At 40.3% G+C, this 15,861-nt stretch overlaps 1 protein-coding gene across 4 annotated transcripts in view; it reads left to right on the forward strand.

The window, feature by feature from the left end:
- LOC104593869 (Tetratricopeptide repeat (TPR)-like superfamily protein) overlaps positions 1 to 15,861 on the forward strand; it is a 105,982-nt gene that overhangs the window by 18,274 nt on the left and 71,847 nt on the right. For 3 of the 4 annotated variants that reach the window (XM_010253911.3, XM_010253913.3, XM_010253912.3), the window contains exons 6-7: positions 8,872 to 8,977; positions 9,075 to 9,145. In XM_010253911.3, the coding sequence (XP_010252213.1) occupies positions 8,872 to 8,977; positions 9,075 to 9,145 (177 nt within the window). The remainder of the gene's footprint in view (positions 1 to 8,871; positions 8,978 to 9,074; positions 9,146 to 15,861) is intronic. The other variant, XM_010253914.3, reaches the window with a different exon arrangement.

A 15,861-nucleotide genomic window follows, 5' to 3' on the forward strand; every position in this document is an offset into this window, starting at 1 on the left:
ACTGGTTTAATGACTGGTTGTGTTGACTGAACCCTTTGTTCTCAGCAGTATTTTTTGTTCTCTTGCTCACATTCTAGGAGTAAACTCCCTGAGGGTTGGTATTCTGATTGTGGCTGCTGTGTTGTTGGGTGGTGTTTGGATTGTTTTTCAGTAGTATTCGATGGCATGTAATGAATTAACTTCATCGGGGGCTACACCAACCCGCAGCACAGCGGGTATGGGAGGTGAAAACATGGTTTTTCCCATGCCAATTACCCCTTTAAACGGTCTGAACTACCTGGAGTGGGCTAAGAGTGTAAAACTCTATCTAACGGCAAGGGGTAAAGCTGGTTACATCAATGGAAGGGTGAAAGAACCCAAGGGTGAGACGGCTGAACATGATAGGTGGGACCAAGAAAACAGTATGGTGATGTCTTGGCTCCTCGCAGCCATGGAACCTGATGTGAAAAAGAACTTTATGTGAGCAGACACCGCTAGTGAGATCTGGGAACAGGCCAGAACTATCTATTCTGAGCAAAGGCATTACGCCAAGGTTTACCAGTTACAAGCTGAATCCTCAACATGTAAACAGGGAAACCGTAGCTTGTCTTCATTACTATTCAGCCCTTACCTCCATATGGAAGGAATTGGACCATTATCAGGCCATAGAGTGGAAGCATGATGATGATGCTAAGGCCTATAGGAAGCTGTTCTCTCAGCAACGGGTGTTTGCTTTCTTGTTGGGACTGAACCCTGCATATGAACCGTTGAGGGTGCAGATCCTAGGAAGCAAAGAGTTGCCTACGGTTCACGAGGTATACTCCCTTGTTCAATCTGAAGAAAGCAGGTGGAATGTGATGGTTACAACTGAGGGGAAGCAACAAGTTGCTTTGGCTGCAATGAATAATAACTCCATGGGAAAGAAAAGTGACCCTAACAGCCCTTATCGAACCATAGATTTGGTCCAACCAATTTGGTCCAATCTGGTTCGAATGGGTCTAGGGTTTGATGTTTAATTCAAGATTCAATTCAAGAAGATGATATGAAATTAAATTACTGATGCAAGACAATCAAGAATCAGTAGGAGGGTTGTTCGTAGACTGCTACCCTGCAAAACAAAGATTAGATCGTAGTATGCAGCTTCCAAAACTGCAAATCGCAGATGGCTGAACCCAAATCTGCGAAAATTTCTCCTCTGCGTTTTCTGCTTCACCACCGAATGAAATGAAATAGAAAACCTATTTTTTCTATTAATATTGCATTAGATTTGAATTCCTATACATTCTGTCTAAAAATTAAAAATAATTAATTACAGACCAAGAATGAATAGAACTGCAGGTGCGCAAATTTCTTGTGCCATTAAAGAATTCGATCTCCATCATACAAACAACCCAAAAATCAAGAAAAATATATAGAACAATTCTAAACATTAATCAGATTTATAAAGATTTAATTTCAGATCAATCGCCCAAAAACTGGGAACAAATTTCCCAGAAAAACGTTATCTGCGCAAATTGGGTAGAACACCTTCTGCCCATTTGTGCAGATCCATATCTAGTTTAATTTGGTTCAAGATTTGAACCTAGCTTTGATACCACTGAAGGGATGAGAGATTCATCATATGGATGGCCAAACCTTGCAGGTTGGGCGAAATTTCAAAAATTTCTCTCTCCCATGAGGGAATCACATTCCCTATTTTAGAAAACTGCATTTTCAAAGATCAATCTTCAAACCAAATCGGACCAGATCTGAAACCAAATGAAGGTGTTCACGCCCAAGGAGAAGTCCAAAGACTGCTTCCACCGAAGATGACACGGTGCAGGATGAAGCAGAATCAGCAGGACGGTTCTTTAGCAAGAACCAAATTTTTTAGCAAGAATGCGATGGAGGGCTGGTGAGCACGACTTCAGATTATCTTTTCTACCAAAAGATAATATCAAGAACCTTTCTTGATCACTTTGTAGCCACAAGATCATCTTTATTCTCCAACACATAGAGACGATTCACCATGCTTCCTCTACCAAATTTTCCCTGAGGCCAAATCATGAAACACACATGAAGACGGAAAGATAGTAACTGAACAATTTAAGGAGTGAGTAGTACTACTAATGGAGGGAAAATTTATAAGCAATTGAGGAACATGCAACACATTAGAGAGGGTAAGGCCGAGTGGGAGAGATATGGTTCCTTGGCTGGCAATGGTGGAGAATGAACCATCAGCCAGTCTCACCTTGTCTTTCCCGGAGAGGAGGTTATATGCCTGAAATAAATTTGACTTACCAGTCATGTGGTTTTAGGCTCCAGAGTTAATTATCCAAGGGGAATTAGATGTATATCCATCTGGCGAAGTGTCCTACCATATAACTCCAAATGATCATGAAAGGAGTTGATAATCTCTTCCTTAGGGTCAGAACTAGGGTGCCTTTCCTGAGTTACCATGGGACTAGTCTCTTGAGTTGCCATTATTAGCTGAGTTATACTTTTCTGATTTTGCTGGATTGGTTTCTTACCTTGATTGTCTTCTGATAGTGAGTGCACCAAAGTTTACTCTTGTCATCCACTCTCTTCTGAGAATCACCCTTCTTAAAGGAGTTTCCGACATTAGAATTTGTACTTCCTCGAATAGCTGGGGTAACCGGCTCCCCCTCTACACAATTCATCACAGTTCTTCTACTCTCTTCTGATTAGACTAGGGGATAAACCTCCTGAACTAACGGCAAGTCTTTACTTCCCAAGCTCTGTACTCTAATGGACTCATATGAAGGGTTCAACCCCAAAAGAAAAGTAAATACTCGTTGCTGAGAGACAAGTGACTTTTATGCCTTTGCATCTTCATCACATTTCCAATTCACATTTTGATAGTGATCCAGTTCTTTCCAAATTGATGTCAAATCTGAGTAGTACACTGGGAGACTCCTCTCCCCCTGCTTGCAAGTAGAAGATTCAACTTGCAGTTGGTATATCTTGGGTCTTGTCATAGTGCCTTTTCTCTGAATAAGTAGACTTTGCTTGCTTCCATATTTCACAAGCTGTTCCAGCCCACATGAATGTCTTTCTTACTTGCGACAGCATGAAAACCAAGAGCCATGACATCACCATTTTCTTGGTTCCGCCTATCATATTCAGCACTTCCATTCTTTGGTTCCTTCACTTTCTCATTACTATATCCTATTTTCCCCCTAGCAGTGATGTTGATTTTTATTCCCCTAGACCATTCAAGGTAGTTTAGTCCATTGAAGGGAATTACAGCCATGGGAAAACTCATATCCATTCCCCCACTCACTCCATTTTGATTTCCTGAAACCCCCTTAGTAGCAGAATTCTCAGAGGACATGGTCAAAACAGAATTTTAGTCTCAACACTTAACTTAGGATCCCTCCTTACACAAAAAAGCTCCACTCAAGTAATCAGTCCACACACACACACTTCGGTTTGGACTCAATCTGAGCACACAACAGCACCAATTTCCATAAAAAAAAGGCAACATCAGATTGATTTCAGACCTGTACGGGTTAACAGTCCTAACCTACCAACCTTCCAGAATGTCTAAGAACATTAACCATCAGAAGAGATCCTTAAACACTTGTAATCAAGCCAAAAACTGGAGATAACAGGTCATCCGTGACCTACAGACACCTTTTCACAGGTACAGGATCACACGATCCAAGAAAAAAGAGGTATAAACCTCATAAAGGTCTGACAACATTCAGCAGCCCAGATTCATTTGATTTTTCTCTTGGTACACGACTAAGAAAGGTAAAAGAGAAAAAAGGACTACCAGTCGTAGATCAGTTTTGTTCAGCCCAGATTCAGTTCTCTGTTCCGCCCAGATTCAGCAAGTCGAAATAGAAAGAAAAACTTGTTTGATCTGCTCTCACAATCAATAATCCCGCTCTGATGCCATCTTGACAGTGAGACCAACTAGAAATAAGAGAGAAAAGGGAAGAGAAGGAGAGAGAAGGTAGAAGAGAAGAGGAGAGATTGGCGACAATGGAACAGTGCTGGCGGCACCATATTCTATTAATATTTATAGGGCGTCTAAAATAAATATGAAAAAGACCCTTGTGCCCCTGCTGTAAGTAAAGTACAATAACAGAAAATAAAAAAAACTTTAAACTGACCAAACGGACCCTAACAAGACAGAAAATGATGGATAAGAAATAAAATAAACTATTTAAACAGGCCGCTTGAGGGCTGTTCTGATCAGCCGAAGGTGATAAGTTTTCTCTAGAAAAGACACCCAACGGGTTAGTGTTTCCTTGATTTCTTCAAATCGGCTGATTCAAGCAGCCCAAGACTCTATAGTTGGTGTCACCCTGGGCTTCTCTTACTGCCGGTTTTATCTGATTTGAAGCTTGAGTCATTTTTGCTAGGGTTTTGATCCCACCTTGTGTCTAACAGTCCTGAAACATTTCTTTTTTGGACTGTCATCGATTTAAACCTTCTGTAGTAAGATTTCTGCAGTATAATCACATTCTGTTTTGTGAAATATTACTTCAGCAGTTGATTTGAACTATATCTGATTTTAGGTGGGTGATTAATCACCAGTCCTACTATTTAGCATTGATTTCAGTATTGTGAACCTTATTTTTGAACTGTGGTTGTAATTTAGAGTGGCTGAGAAGGCTGATATTATTCCTGTAAAGTTTGATAGAACTAACTACAACATGTGGAAGTTCCATTTTGATTTCTTTATTGAGGGAAAAGGTCTGGAGGGATATTTGAATGGAAATGTCACTAAGCCGGATGAAACATATGCCAAGGCTTATTCATAATGGAAGCTGGGTAATGGGAAAATAGTCTCCTTGATACTCAGTTCAATGGTATCTCATATTGCAGTATCCATGAGAAGAATGCGTACTGCCTATGAGATGTATGTATACTTGGAGAAAGTATATGATCAATCCAATATGTCAAGACAATATCAGATTGAGTCTGAGATTTTTGCTTATTGTCAGGGAGATAGGATTTAAGAATGTTATGCTGGTCTCCTTGACTTGTGGGCAGAATATGAACTTGGCCATATAGAGCCTTTAGACTCCGCAGAATGTCTCAAGTATTTCCATCAACATTTTGAGAATAGGAAGGTGAATCACTTTCTTATGAGATTGAGACCTGAATATAAAATAATCAGGTCTAATATACTTAGTAGAGGAACTCTTCCAGATTTGATGGGTGAACTTTTGAGGGAAGAGACTAGACTCCTTATTGCTGCAAGTATTGATGGAAAATCAATGGATTTTGGGGTTGGCACTACCTTTGTTGTTCAATGGAGTAAGAAATCTGGTGCTAAAGACTTCTCATTCCAGATTGTCCAGTTAGGCTATCTAAGGGTGTTCAAAAGAAGAACCAGCCACATGCATATCAAGTGATTGAAGGACAAGCCACTAATATCTATGGATGAAGAAAAAATTTGACAATTGGTATTCCCTACGTTTTCTGCTATTAGCCTCTCTGGTGATTTTTTTGGTTATTGTTGTTCTTAGTTTCACATTTGGATCATTGATTCAGGATCAACTAATCGTATGACTGGTGCTTACCTTGAACCCCCAGGTAACAATTTTGAGACCAACAATAGACATATTTGTTAGACAGTGTATGCCCTTAGCTCCAATCAGATTGATGTACATTATGACATTTATTGTAAATGAATAAAGTACATATTTGATTCATGTTATTGTGGTGTGTTTCTATGTAATACCCTTAAACTGGATACTTAATGAGACTCGTGTTAGTTTAGAATGTTCACAGCCGTTGGATAAGTCTGGGGAGATTTATCCTATTAAGGCTGACACTGGTGTGCTGCCAAGTGTTGGGGTGGCCTGTCTCAGCTGCCAGGGTGAGACCCGAGGTACATGCAGTATAGGTTTACTTGAAACCCTGAACTGGACCAGATTTCTAGTATTGCCCTGGACCTTGGTGATTAGTGGGCAAAACTAGAAAGTTACACCTGACCCCTAGACTCGATTATGGTACTGCACTAGGTGTCGGATTGGGCTGTCTTTAATATGCCAATCAATGAGATCCTTAGCGGGGGTCAAAACCTGGGTATGTTGGGACAGTCCGAGAATTCATCTGAGTGGGTGATTATAGTGATAGGATCAGCCCATTTGTCGGACAAAGGTAGTGATCGGGGATGCACTCTCTTTGATGGAAACCAAGACTGCCGGCAGCCGATTTCAATTGTTGAAATTTGTTTTGCAAAATATATTTATATAAAGATATACATATATATTACGGTTTCAAAATGTTTGCAAAAGGTTTTAATTTTCGGGATCCATGCGAGTAGAGAGTGCAACACTGTTCCTTGCATCCGAGGGAGAGGTCCTCTCTTGTCGGGCAGTGTATGATCATTATGGGCTGAGAGGTTAAGTGTAAGACCATTGAGGGTAATACCTGATAGGCTAATCTTGCATCTGCTCACAGTCCCTGGGTTTTTATAAGGTGGCTTGGCCCAGGGACCACTTAGTGTAAGTGTTGGGCCCATTAGGAGTCCATGTGATGGCTTCAGGGGGTTCACTGTCTTTTCAGTGAATTCGGCCAGGCCTTGTAACAGAGGCTGGGCTGAACCCATGTGGCTGATGTGTAGATCAATGTTTGGGTCCCACGCCATACTAAGAAGCCCAACTGGGCAGTAGGTTGGAAGCAATTTGAGCACTTAGACTTATTGGGCCTAAAGCCCATTTCGAACTGGCCTAGTTTGACTAGTTAAATAAGGGGGCGGATCTGGGATTAAATCAGTAGATAGGATAGGGTCTTACCCTATCCACTCAGAGAGTCCAGATCTGAATTCAGATCTAGAAACCTCCTAATGAGATTAGGAGAGAGCTGATCTAATTTGCAGATAAGATAAGGGCTTATCCTTATCTCTTAAAGAGAACTCCTAATCCAAATATAGATTTGGATTAGGAAACTCCTAATGTGATTAGGAGCTCTCTTTAAGGCTATAAAAGGAGGACGAGGGAGAACTATTCAGTTCATCCTCAGCATCCCAAGCTTCTTAGAGATCAGAGCACCTAGAGAGAAGACAACAACAGTGTGACTGCGCCATCTTCTCCCTGCGTTTCCTCCAGTTGCTGCCATACTGCCAGTTTGATCTCCTTCCTTTGTAGGAGCGATCAAGAGGTGTCTTGATATCAGCCTTTCTAAGGCTGATAAGAAGTCGTGCTCACTGCCTCCATCGAATTCTTGCTGAAGAATTCGGTTCGTTGGACAGACCCTGCTGATTCTGCTCCACCATTCGCTGTGTCATCTTCAATGGGAGCAGTCTTTCGAGTCTTTCTTTGGGCGTGAACACCTTCGTTGGGAGATATTGCATCTTCGTATCAGGTATACCCTCTCCTACTGTTTTGGTTCAGATCTGGTTCGGCTCTTGGTTCAAGATTGATCATTGAAAATGCAGATTTTCTAAAACAGGGAATGTGATTCCCAGATGGGAGAGAGAAATTTTTGAAATTTCGCTCTACCTTCCTGCAGGGTTTGGCCATCCATATGATGGATCTCTCATCCCTTTAATAATATTATGACCACTGGTGAAAAATTGAATATCATTGGTTGTAATGGCATGTCCCTTAATCTTTCATCTAATGCTTCCTTTCCGCTTACTAAAACTTTTTTTGTTCCTAATCTTACTACTAATTTGATTTTTGTTGGTCAACTTGTTAATGAACGTTATGCACTTACATTTTCTCATGATGGTTGTTTGATCTAGGAATGAGGTACATTGGGAAGGGGCATAGTCTAAGTTATTTTTGTATTAGAGTTCGAGAATCCTCAAGCATGAGCATCATCTACTTACTTTAGTTCATCTTCTTATGGCTCTTTTATTGGACAAAGGAATAATATTTGGGATTTATAGAATAAAGGATTGGGACACCCACATTTTGAAAAATTAAAGTTTTTATTTGATTCTAGTTCCATTAAAAATAATGGTCCCTCTTTATATACTTTTGATACTTGATGTGATATTTGGACTTCATCTGAGCATGTAACATCACCATTTGAGTTCATACATAGTGATATTTGGACTTCATCTGTTGTTTCTCGGCTCGGATAAAAGTACTTTGTTTTGTTTATTGATGATTGCACCAGGTACACATGGATTTATTTTCTTCGACATAAATTAGAAGTTTATCCTACATTTCAACCTTTTCATACCGTGGTATGAGTCTGGTTCCAGTCTTATGTGCGTATTCTCCGCTTAGGCTCAGGGGGATAATACACTAATGGGGACTATCTTATCTAAAGAACCATGGTATACAAGTCCAACGAAGTTGTCTAGATACACCTCAGTAGAAATGGAGTGGCTGAGCGTAAGAACGGACATGTGCTCAGTGTTGTGAGAACTCTACTACAAAAATCTCATGCCCCTTCTTCATTTTGGGTAGAGGCTGCTAGTACAACTATCTTCTTAATCAATTATGTTCCTTCCTCTGTCCTTGCTAAAATGCTTCCCTTCTAGAAATTGTTTGGTCGTCCTCCAGACTTGTCTAGTCAGTTACTATTAGTTTTTATTATTTATAGTACCGTTATTACTACTTTTTCTATTTTTGAGAATGTACCATTGTAGCTACTTCCAAAATTGAAGTTTAGATAAATTTCTCTAGTTTTATCCCCTAATGTAGCTTAAAGCCTTTGGTGTCTACTTGATATCCTACGTCTTTAAATAGTTCTCTTTGGTTGTAAAGAACGATTTTTTTTTTACATTAAATAATGGATATCCATGTAAGAAATTTGAACCTGATTTCAGGATAAATGGGAGTCCTGAAATTCTTTTTGGAATTGGTGTACTCTTATTTAAATACTTCTTACATAAAGATGTTATCTCCAATAAGTTCTTGTTTTTATGTGCATCTAAGTTGAGAATATTCTCATCTTTCACATGGTTCTCAGGTCTGCGATAGAGCAAAAGAAAGCAGAGGAAAACAAGCAATATGGAGCGATTGACTATGATGCTCAAATTGAATCAGATCAAAATACAATTGGACTTGGTACCAAGGCAAGTTGTTTTCTGAAGGTTGATGGAATTGAATTTTCCTTTGTCCTCCTTTTCTTGTCTGTGCAGGGACACTGACTGAAACTTGAATCTGAAATAGGTTGGTGTAGGCGTGGCTGTTGTGGTCTTTGGCTTGGTTTTTGCCCTTGGAGACTTTCTTCCCTCTGGGAGGTAATGGAATGGCTACCAAGGTTTTTCATAGTTTATTTTCTTTCTTTTTGATCAAAATGAGGTAGTTGTTCAAGACTGCTATTAGTCTTGAACACTAAGAAATTTCAGGTTTGAAAAGAAGAGAAAGTGTAGAGGAAAGAGGAGAAAGAGTAGAGAGAGAGCAGTAGAACACAAACTTTGAAAGGAAGGACAGAATCTAAATTATTCTGCCGCCGCTACTTCTATTTAATATTTATAGGTTATGCTAGTTACATGAAAGGACACATCTGCCCTTGGTATTTACATAACACATAATAATATAAAACTGAAAAATAAAGAACAACTAGAATAACAGCAGCTAACCCTAGGATGACTAGGAACATTCTGCCCTACTAACAGAGTGGGACCACAGCTGTGGGGCCCACATCAGTGTTCTCTACACTCCCCCTCAAGTTGGGAGTAAATGTTTATCATTCCCAACTTGGATAGATCCGCCTCTAGCTTCTTTCTTGACACAACTTTAGTGAGGATATCTGCTAATTGCATACTGGATGTGATGTAAGGGAGGCATACTTCTTGAGATGAGACCCTCTCTCGTACAAAATGCCGGTCAACTTCAATGTGTTTGGTTCTGTCATGCTGCACTGGATTATGTGCTATGTTAATAGCTGCTTGATTATCACAATACAGCATCAGGGGCTTCTCATACTCAATACCCAACTCCTCAAGTAGAGATCTTAGCCATAGGATTTCAGCCACTCTGTTAGCCATGGACCTGTATTCTGCTTAAGCACTAGATCGGGAGACAACACTTTGTTTCTTACTTCTCCAGGAGACAAGGTTACCTCCCACAAGGGCACAATATCTTGAGGTAGACCTTTTGTCATCAACACTCCCAGCCCAATCGGCATCCGTATAGACCTCCACCTTCATGTGGTTATTGTTCTTGAACAGTATACCCCTACCCGGGCATCTCTTCAGGTAGGCTAAAATTCTTTCTGCCGCAAGAAGATGTGTGGTTTTAGGAGAATGCATGTACTGGTTGACAACACTAACAACATAAGTTATATTTGGCCGAGTGAGGCAGAAATATAGGAGCTTTCCTACCAATCGCTGGAACATAACCTTGTCTTCAAGAAGCTCCCCACTCTTTGCACTAATCTTGTGGTTCCGTTCAATGGGTGTATCTGCAGGCTTGACACCTAGCTTTCTAGTTTATGCCAACAGGTCTAGGACATATTTCCTCTGAGAGATAAATATCCCCTGTTTGGATCTAACAACCTCAATACCCAAAAAATACCGGAGTACACCAAGGTCTTTCACCTCAAATTCTTGATGAATGAGCTATTTAAGGGACTCAATCTCATGGCCATCATTCCCTGTCACTACAATATCATCAACATATACTGCTAGTAGTGTCAAGGAGGACTCTACCCTCTTGATAAATAGACTGTGATCTGACTGAGCCTGTACGTAACCAAATTTCACAAGGTCTATCGAACCAAGCCCTACGTGACTGCTTCAAACCATACAAAGCCTTGTTGAGTTGGCAGACCTTCTTACCTGTTTTTGCATCATAGAATCCAGGAGGCAAACGCATGTAAACCTCTTTCTGCAGGTCTCCATTCAGAAAAGCACTTTTCACGTCCATTTGGTATAAAGGCCAAGTGTGACTCGCTGCAAGGGATAATAGGACCCGAATGGTAGTCATCTTGGCTACCGGGGCAAAGGTCTCCAAGTAATCTGTGCCATAAGTCTGTGTGAACCCTTTTGCAACTAACCGAACCTTATACCTCTCAATGGAGCCATCTGCATTATGCTTCATCGTAAATACCCATCTGCATCCAACTGGTTTCTTTCCTTTAGGCAGATCAACTACCTCCCAGGTGTTATTTTTCAACAGGGCATCCATCTCAACCTGCATTGCATCTTTCCATTCCGGGACGGATAGGGCTTCATGCACTGTTCTTGGAGTAGGGACATTAGAAATGGAACTAAGGTAGGACCTGTAGGTAGGAGATAGGCGATCATAGGATAAGAACTAGGAAATACAGTGGGCTGTAGATGTGGTACAATGTCGTTTCCCTTTACAAACAGCAATTGGAAGGTCAAGGTCATCTGTAGGAGGTGAGATGGTAACAATAGAGGAAGTCTCTGTGGGCCCTGGGACTGTAATACCTGGACTTGGAGTTGTAGATGAGATTGGAGCTGGCCTGGACTGCTGATGATCGGGATCAACCTGCCTGCACTGCCTGTGATAGACCCTCAACTCCTGATCCCTCTGACCACCCTCACCATTGCAGCTCTCCCTCAACTCCTGATCCCTCTGACCGCCCTCACCATTGCAGCTCTCATCACCCAATGGAATAGGTAAAGGAACTGCCCCACTCTCACTGCTCTCCCCCTAAAGACAAGGACTCAAACCCCCACTCTCACTGCTCTAGAATGGTTCGGCCTCCCTCTCCAGATAGGTCCAACCTATCTTCTCTGATAGAACTTCTCTTAGAAAATAAATAACTTACAAGGAAAAATTGTTCGCTGCCTTCTAAGGTTACCCGAACCCTAGTCTTCTCTGATCCTTCCTGACCACCAACACTCTGCAACCATAACAAGCTTCTAACAGCTGCTAGCACTTCTGGCGATCTCCAAGAATCAGTCTGCGAACTCCACCTTTTCAGCTTCCAGTCCTAGGAGATTCTCATGTGGTCGGCTGGTATTAGGTTCACATGAGAAACCCTAACTTGGCTCTGATACCATGTAGTTGTTCAAGACTGCTATCAATCTTGAACACTAAGAAATTTCAGGTTCGAAAAGAAGAGAAAGTGTAGAGGAAAGATGAGAAAGAGTAGAGAGAGAGCAGTAGAACACAAACTTTGAAAGGAAGGACAGAATCTAAATTATTCTGCTGCCGCCACTTCTATTTAATATTTATAGGTTATGCTAGTTACATGAAAGGACACATCTGCCCTTGGTATTTACATAACACATAATAATATAAAACTGAAAAATAAATAACAACTAGAATAACAGCAGCTAACCCTAGGATGACTAGGAACATTCTGCCCTACGGACATAGTGGGACCACATCAGTGTTCTCTACAAATGAAATGAATTTTATTGATGTAAACTTAGAAATTACAAGAGATTGGGTGTAAATTCCACCCCAAAACAACAAAAGATTACCGATTTGCCCAAAACATTTGCTGTCTTACAGACCCTTGTTTGGCCAAAGAGTCTGCCATTCTGTTTGCTGTTCTTCTCACCCACATAAAAACTACATTTAACTCCCTTGTTAAGCTTGCAATCTCCCTGAATTTATACTGGAAGGCCAAAGAATCTGGCTACTGTTTTTAGTCCATGAGATGACTATTTGAGAATCCCCTTCCACCTCTATATTGTGGAAACCCAAGTATTTAGCAAGCCTTAACCCCTTCAGTAGACTGACCAATTCTGCTGTCAATGCATCACCATGCTCCAAGGGTGACTACAAAGCCACCACTCTACCTATTTTTTTGATAAGTAATAAGTAAATTGCATTAAAATAAAAAGATATAGTACATCCTGGATAGGTGTTAAGGCAACACATAACAACAAAAACAGAACTAGAACAAATACAATTTCAAATCTCCATCTCACAATTTTGTAACCCCATCATCTCCCATAATCTTTCTCCTAGAGCTTCTCTCTTAAGCTGAGAAAACTCAGGCAATATCAGAACCAATCTGCAATAGATTTGCTAACAGCCACCGCCAGTTTGTCCAACTTCCCTTCCATGTATTCAAAGATTCTTCTGTTCCTTTCTTTCCATGTGTTTCAATAGATGGAAAATGGAAAACAGCTTGATATTATTCTACCTTTCTTCCCTCTCCTGAATCTTGGCCACAGGCCATATATAGATTTCAGCAGGTGTCCTTGGTTGGAAGTTCCTAATCCAAAGAGTGCCATGAAGAGACTCCACAAAAACCCAGAAATTTTACATGAAAAGAAGAGATGGAAAACAGATTCCTCATCTTCCTTACACATAAAGCACACGGTGTGCATGCTGAAACCCCTTATCTTCAAGTGATACACTGTTAACACACAATCCCTAGCCACCAGTCAAGCAAAAGTTTCCACCATGGGGGTTACTGGGTTACCCCAGACCCCATCAATTGAATCACATTCCATTTGGTTCCTGCACACAGTTGAATAGCAGGATTAGAATAGAACTTTCCATTCGAGCACTCTTTCCACCAAAATTCATCCCTGGACTGAGCTGGTATCTTCATCCTTTGCAGCTTCTCCAGTAGATTTAAACACTCTTCTATCTCCCTGTCCAAGAGTGGTCTTTTGAAACTTGGACACCAGAAAATAGACCAAGGATGCTCCCATTGACATTTCTGAAAACTCCTATACCAGAAGGTCCAGGGCTGCCTCTACTGCAGCCGTCAAAATTGAGCTTAATCAGCAAATGTGTGGGGGGTTCTCATCTAGGTTGAACAGGCACTTGGCATTCTGGTAATGGAAGAGGTTGCTGTCAGCCCCCAATTCCTAATAATATCATTAGTGGTAAAAGATCCAAAAAGACCTAAAGTCTTCACCCAATGTGCCACTCTCACTGTTATGAGATCAATAATTACCCTTCTGTTTTGAGCCCTCTCTTGAAAAAGTCTCCCATTTCTTTCCTCCCAAATCATCCATAAAATAGCAGCTTTAGAACATCTCCATAGTATCTTTCCTCTCCCGGTAGGTAGATTCGGGAAATTTCTTCTGAGTAAGCTTTTACTGCTCAGCTCATTCTATCTTATTGGAGGAATGCCTTTTTCAAAGATTCCATATGAATTTTTGATGTTGATGGGACACAAAGAGTTGATTGCTTACCCATACAAGGTAGGAAACTCTCAAGTACGATTTTAAGGGAAGGAATTACCCATTCAGCAGGGAGATTCTAAAATTGCTGAGGCTTGTCTTTGGAATGGTGGTAAGACAAGCTGCTGAGTATTGGAAAAAAGCAAGTGGAGGCTTGAAAACATCAAGCAATGGTAGGGGTGCAAATGGATCGGATCATGATCCGATCCAAAGTCCAATCCATGTTGTCAGATTCGAATATCCCCATTTCGGATCTTTGAATCGCATAAGATAATAGGATCCGGTCATAAATCAGATCAATTTTGGATCACCCCCTATCCGATCCGAGAAGATCCAATCTAATATATATGTTATTTATTTACCTCTTTAAAGAAAAATTATATAAACATCTAACACACACACATATATTGTTATTTATTTATAAACATATTATTTATATTTTATTTTTCTTTTAATAATTTATTATTTTTTTAAAAAATCAAATTGGATTGGATCATATTCGAATATTCGACTTCCTCATCGGATTCGAATTCAAATCCCTATTTGTGAGTTCTGATCGGATCTGCTCTTCATAGTATCGGATCAGATTCGGATATACCATGATTTGAATTCAATCCAATCCGTTTTCATCCCTAAGCAATGGAGTGAAGTGAAGAAACTACAAAGGTAACAAGTGAGAAAACTATATTGTGCCTTTAATTTTGGCAAGAAAAGTAGATTGAGAAGAGTACACATGCAACATTTGTTTCTCTCATTCCCAAAGTTGAGGGAGCATGCAAATTGAGAGATTTCAGGCCATTAGGTTGATATCAAGTCCATACAAGATTGTTGCGAAGGTTTTATCTAGAAGATTAAGATCAGCGTTGTATGACATTGTGGGTCCTACTCAAATGGCTTTTGTTGAAGGTAGACAAATTTTATACAGACTGGTGATAGCAAGTGAATGTGTGGATACAAGATTAAAAAGTGGCAGAGAGGGACTGGTATGTAAACTAGACATTTCTTGAAGAAGTTATACCTAGAATTTGTTTTGGGGGAAGACAGAGGAGCTGGATATTTGCTTGTACTTCCTCTGTATTATTCTTAGTGTTTGTAAATGGAATTTCAAGTTTTCAACACAAAATTTTCAAACCTCAAAGGGTATAAGGCAAGGAGATCCTCTTTCTCCTTTGTAATTTCTATTGGTGGCAGAAGTTTTGAGTTTATTGCCGATCAAAGGAACAGAGTTTGGGATTTTTGAGAGTTTTAAAGCAGGTAAAGGAGTTTCCATCACACACATTCAATTTGTAGATGACACCTTGATATTCCTAGAAGCCTCAATAGGCCAAGTTTTGAAATTGAGGATTAGTTTGAGATGCTAGCAGGGCAAAAGATCAATTTAATGAAAAGTGTGTTGATTGGAGAGGGTAACATTTCACAGGACCTCGTAGAAGAATGAACAACCTTGGGATTCTAGGTGGGGGAGTTCGCATTCACATACTTGGGAATTCTGATTGGTGCAAATGCCTCTTTTCATTAGCATGGCAGCCGGTGGTGGATAGTATAGACTAAAGATTGGCAGGCTGGAAGGGGAAATATCTTTCTTTAGGAGGGAGGACAACACTGATTAAGAGTGTGTTGTCTAATTTACCAGTGTATTACTTCCCTTCCATTCTGAACCTTTAGTGAGAGCTCCCCTCGATGTGTGATTTCTTTGAGTAGCAAGTCCTATGCCTCGATTCTGAAGCTTATGTGAAAGCTGTGTCCTACATCTCCTCTAGTTTCAAATGAACTTGACCCACCTACTAGTTCTGTCTTCCCTGGTTTTACTAATTTTTACAAGAAAAAATGTAATTCTCATTAAACTAATATTTATATATCTTTTATTGGAAAAGTTAAATGGTTCATCA

This window comes from Nelumbo nucifera, chromosome 5 (genome assembly GCF_055504915.1).
Source record: "Nelumbo nucifera cultivar China Antique chromosome 5, China Antique-T2T, whole genome shotgun sequence".
NCBI classification, from domain to species: domain Eukaryota; kingdom Viridiplantae; phylum Streptophyta; class Magnoliopsida; order Proteales; family Nelumbonaceae; genus Nelumbo; species Nelumbo nucifera.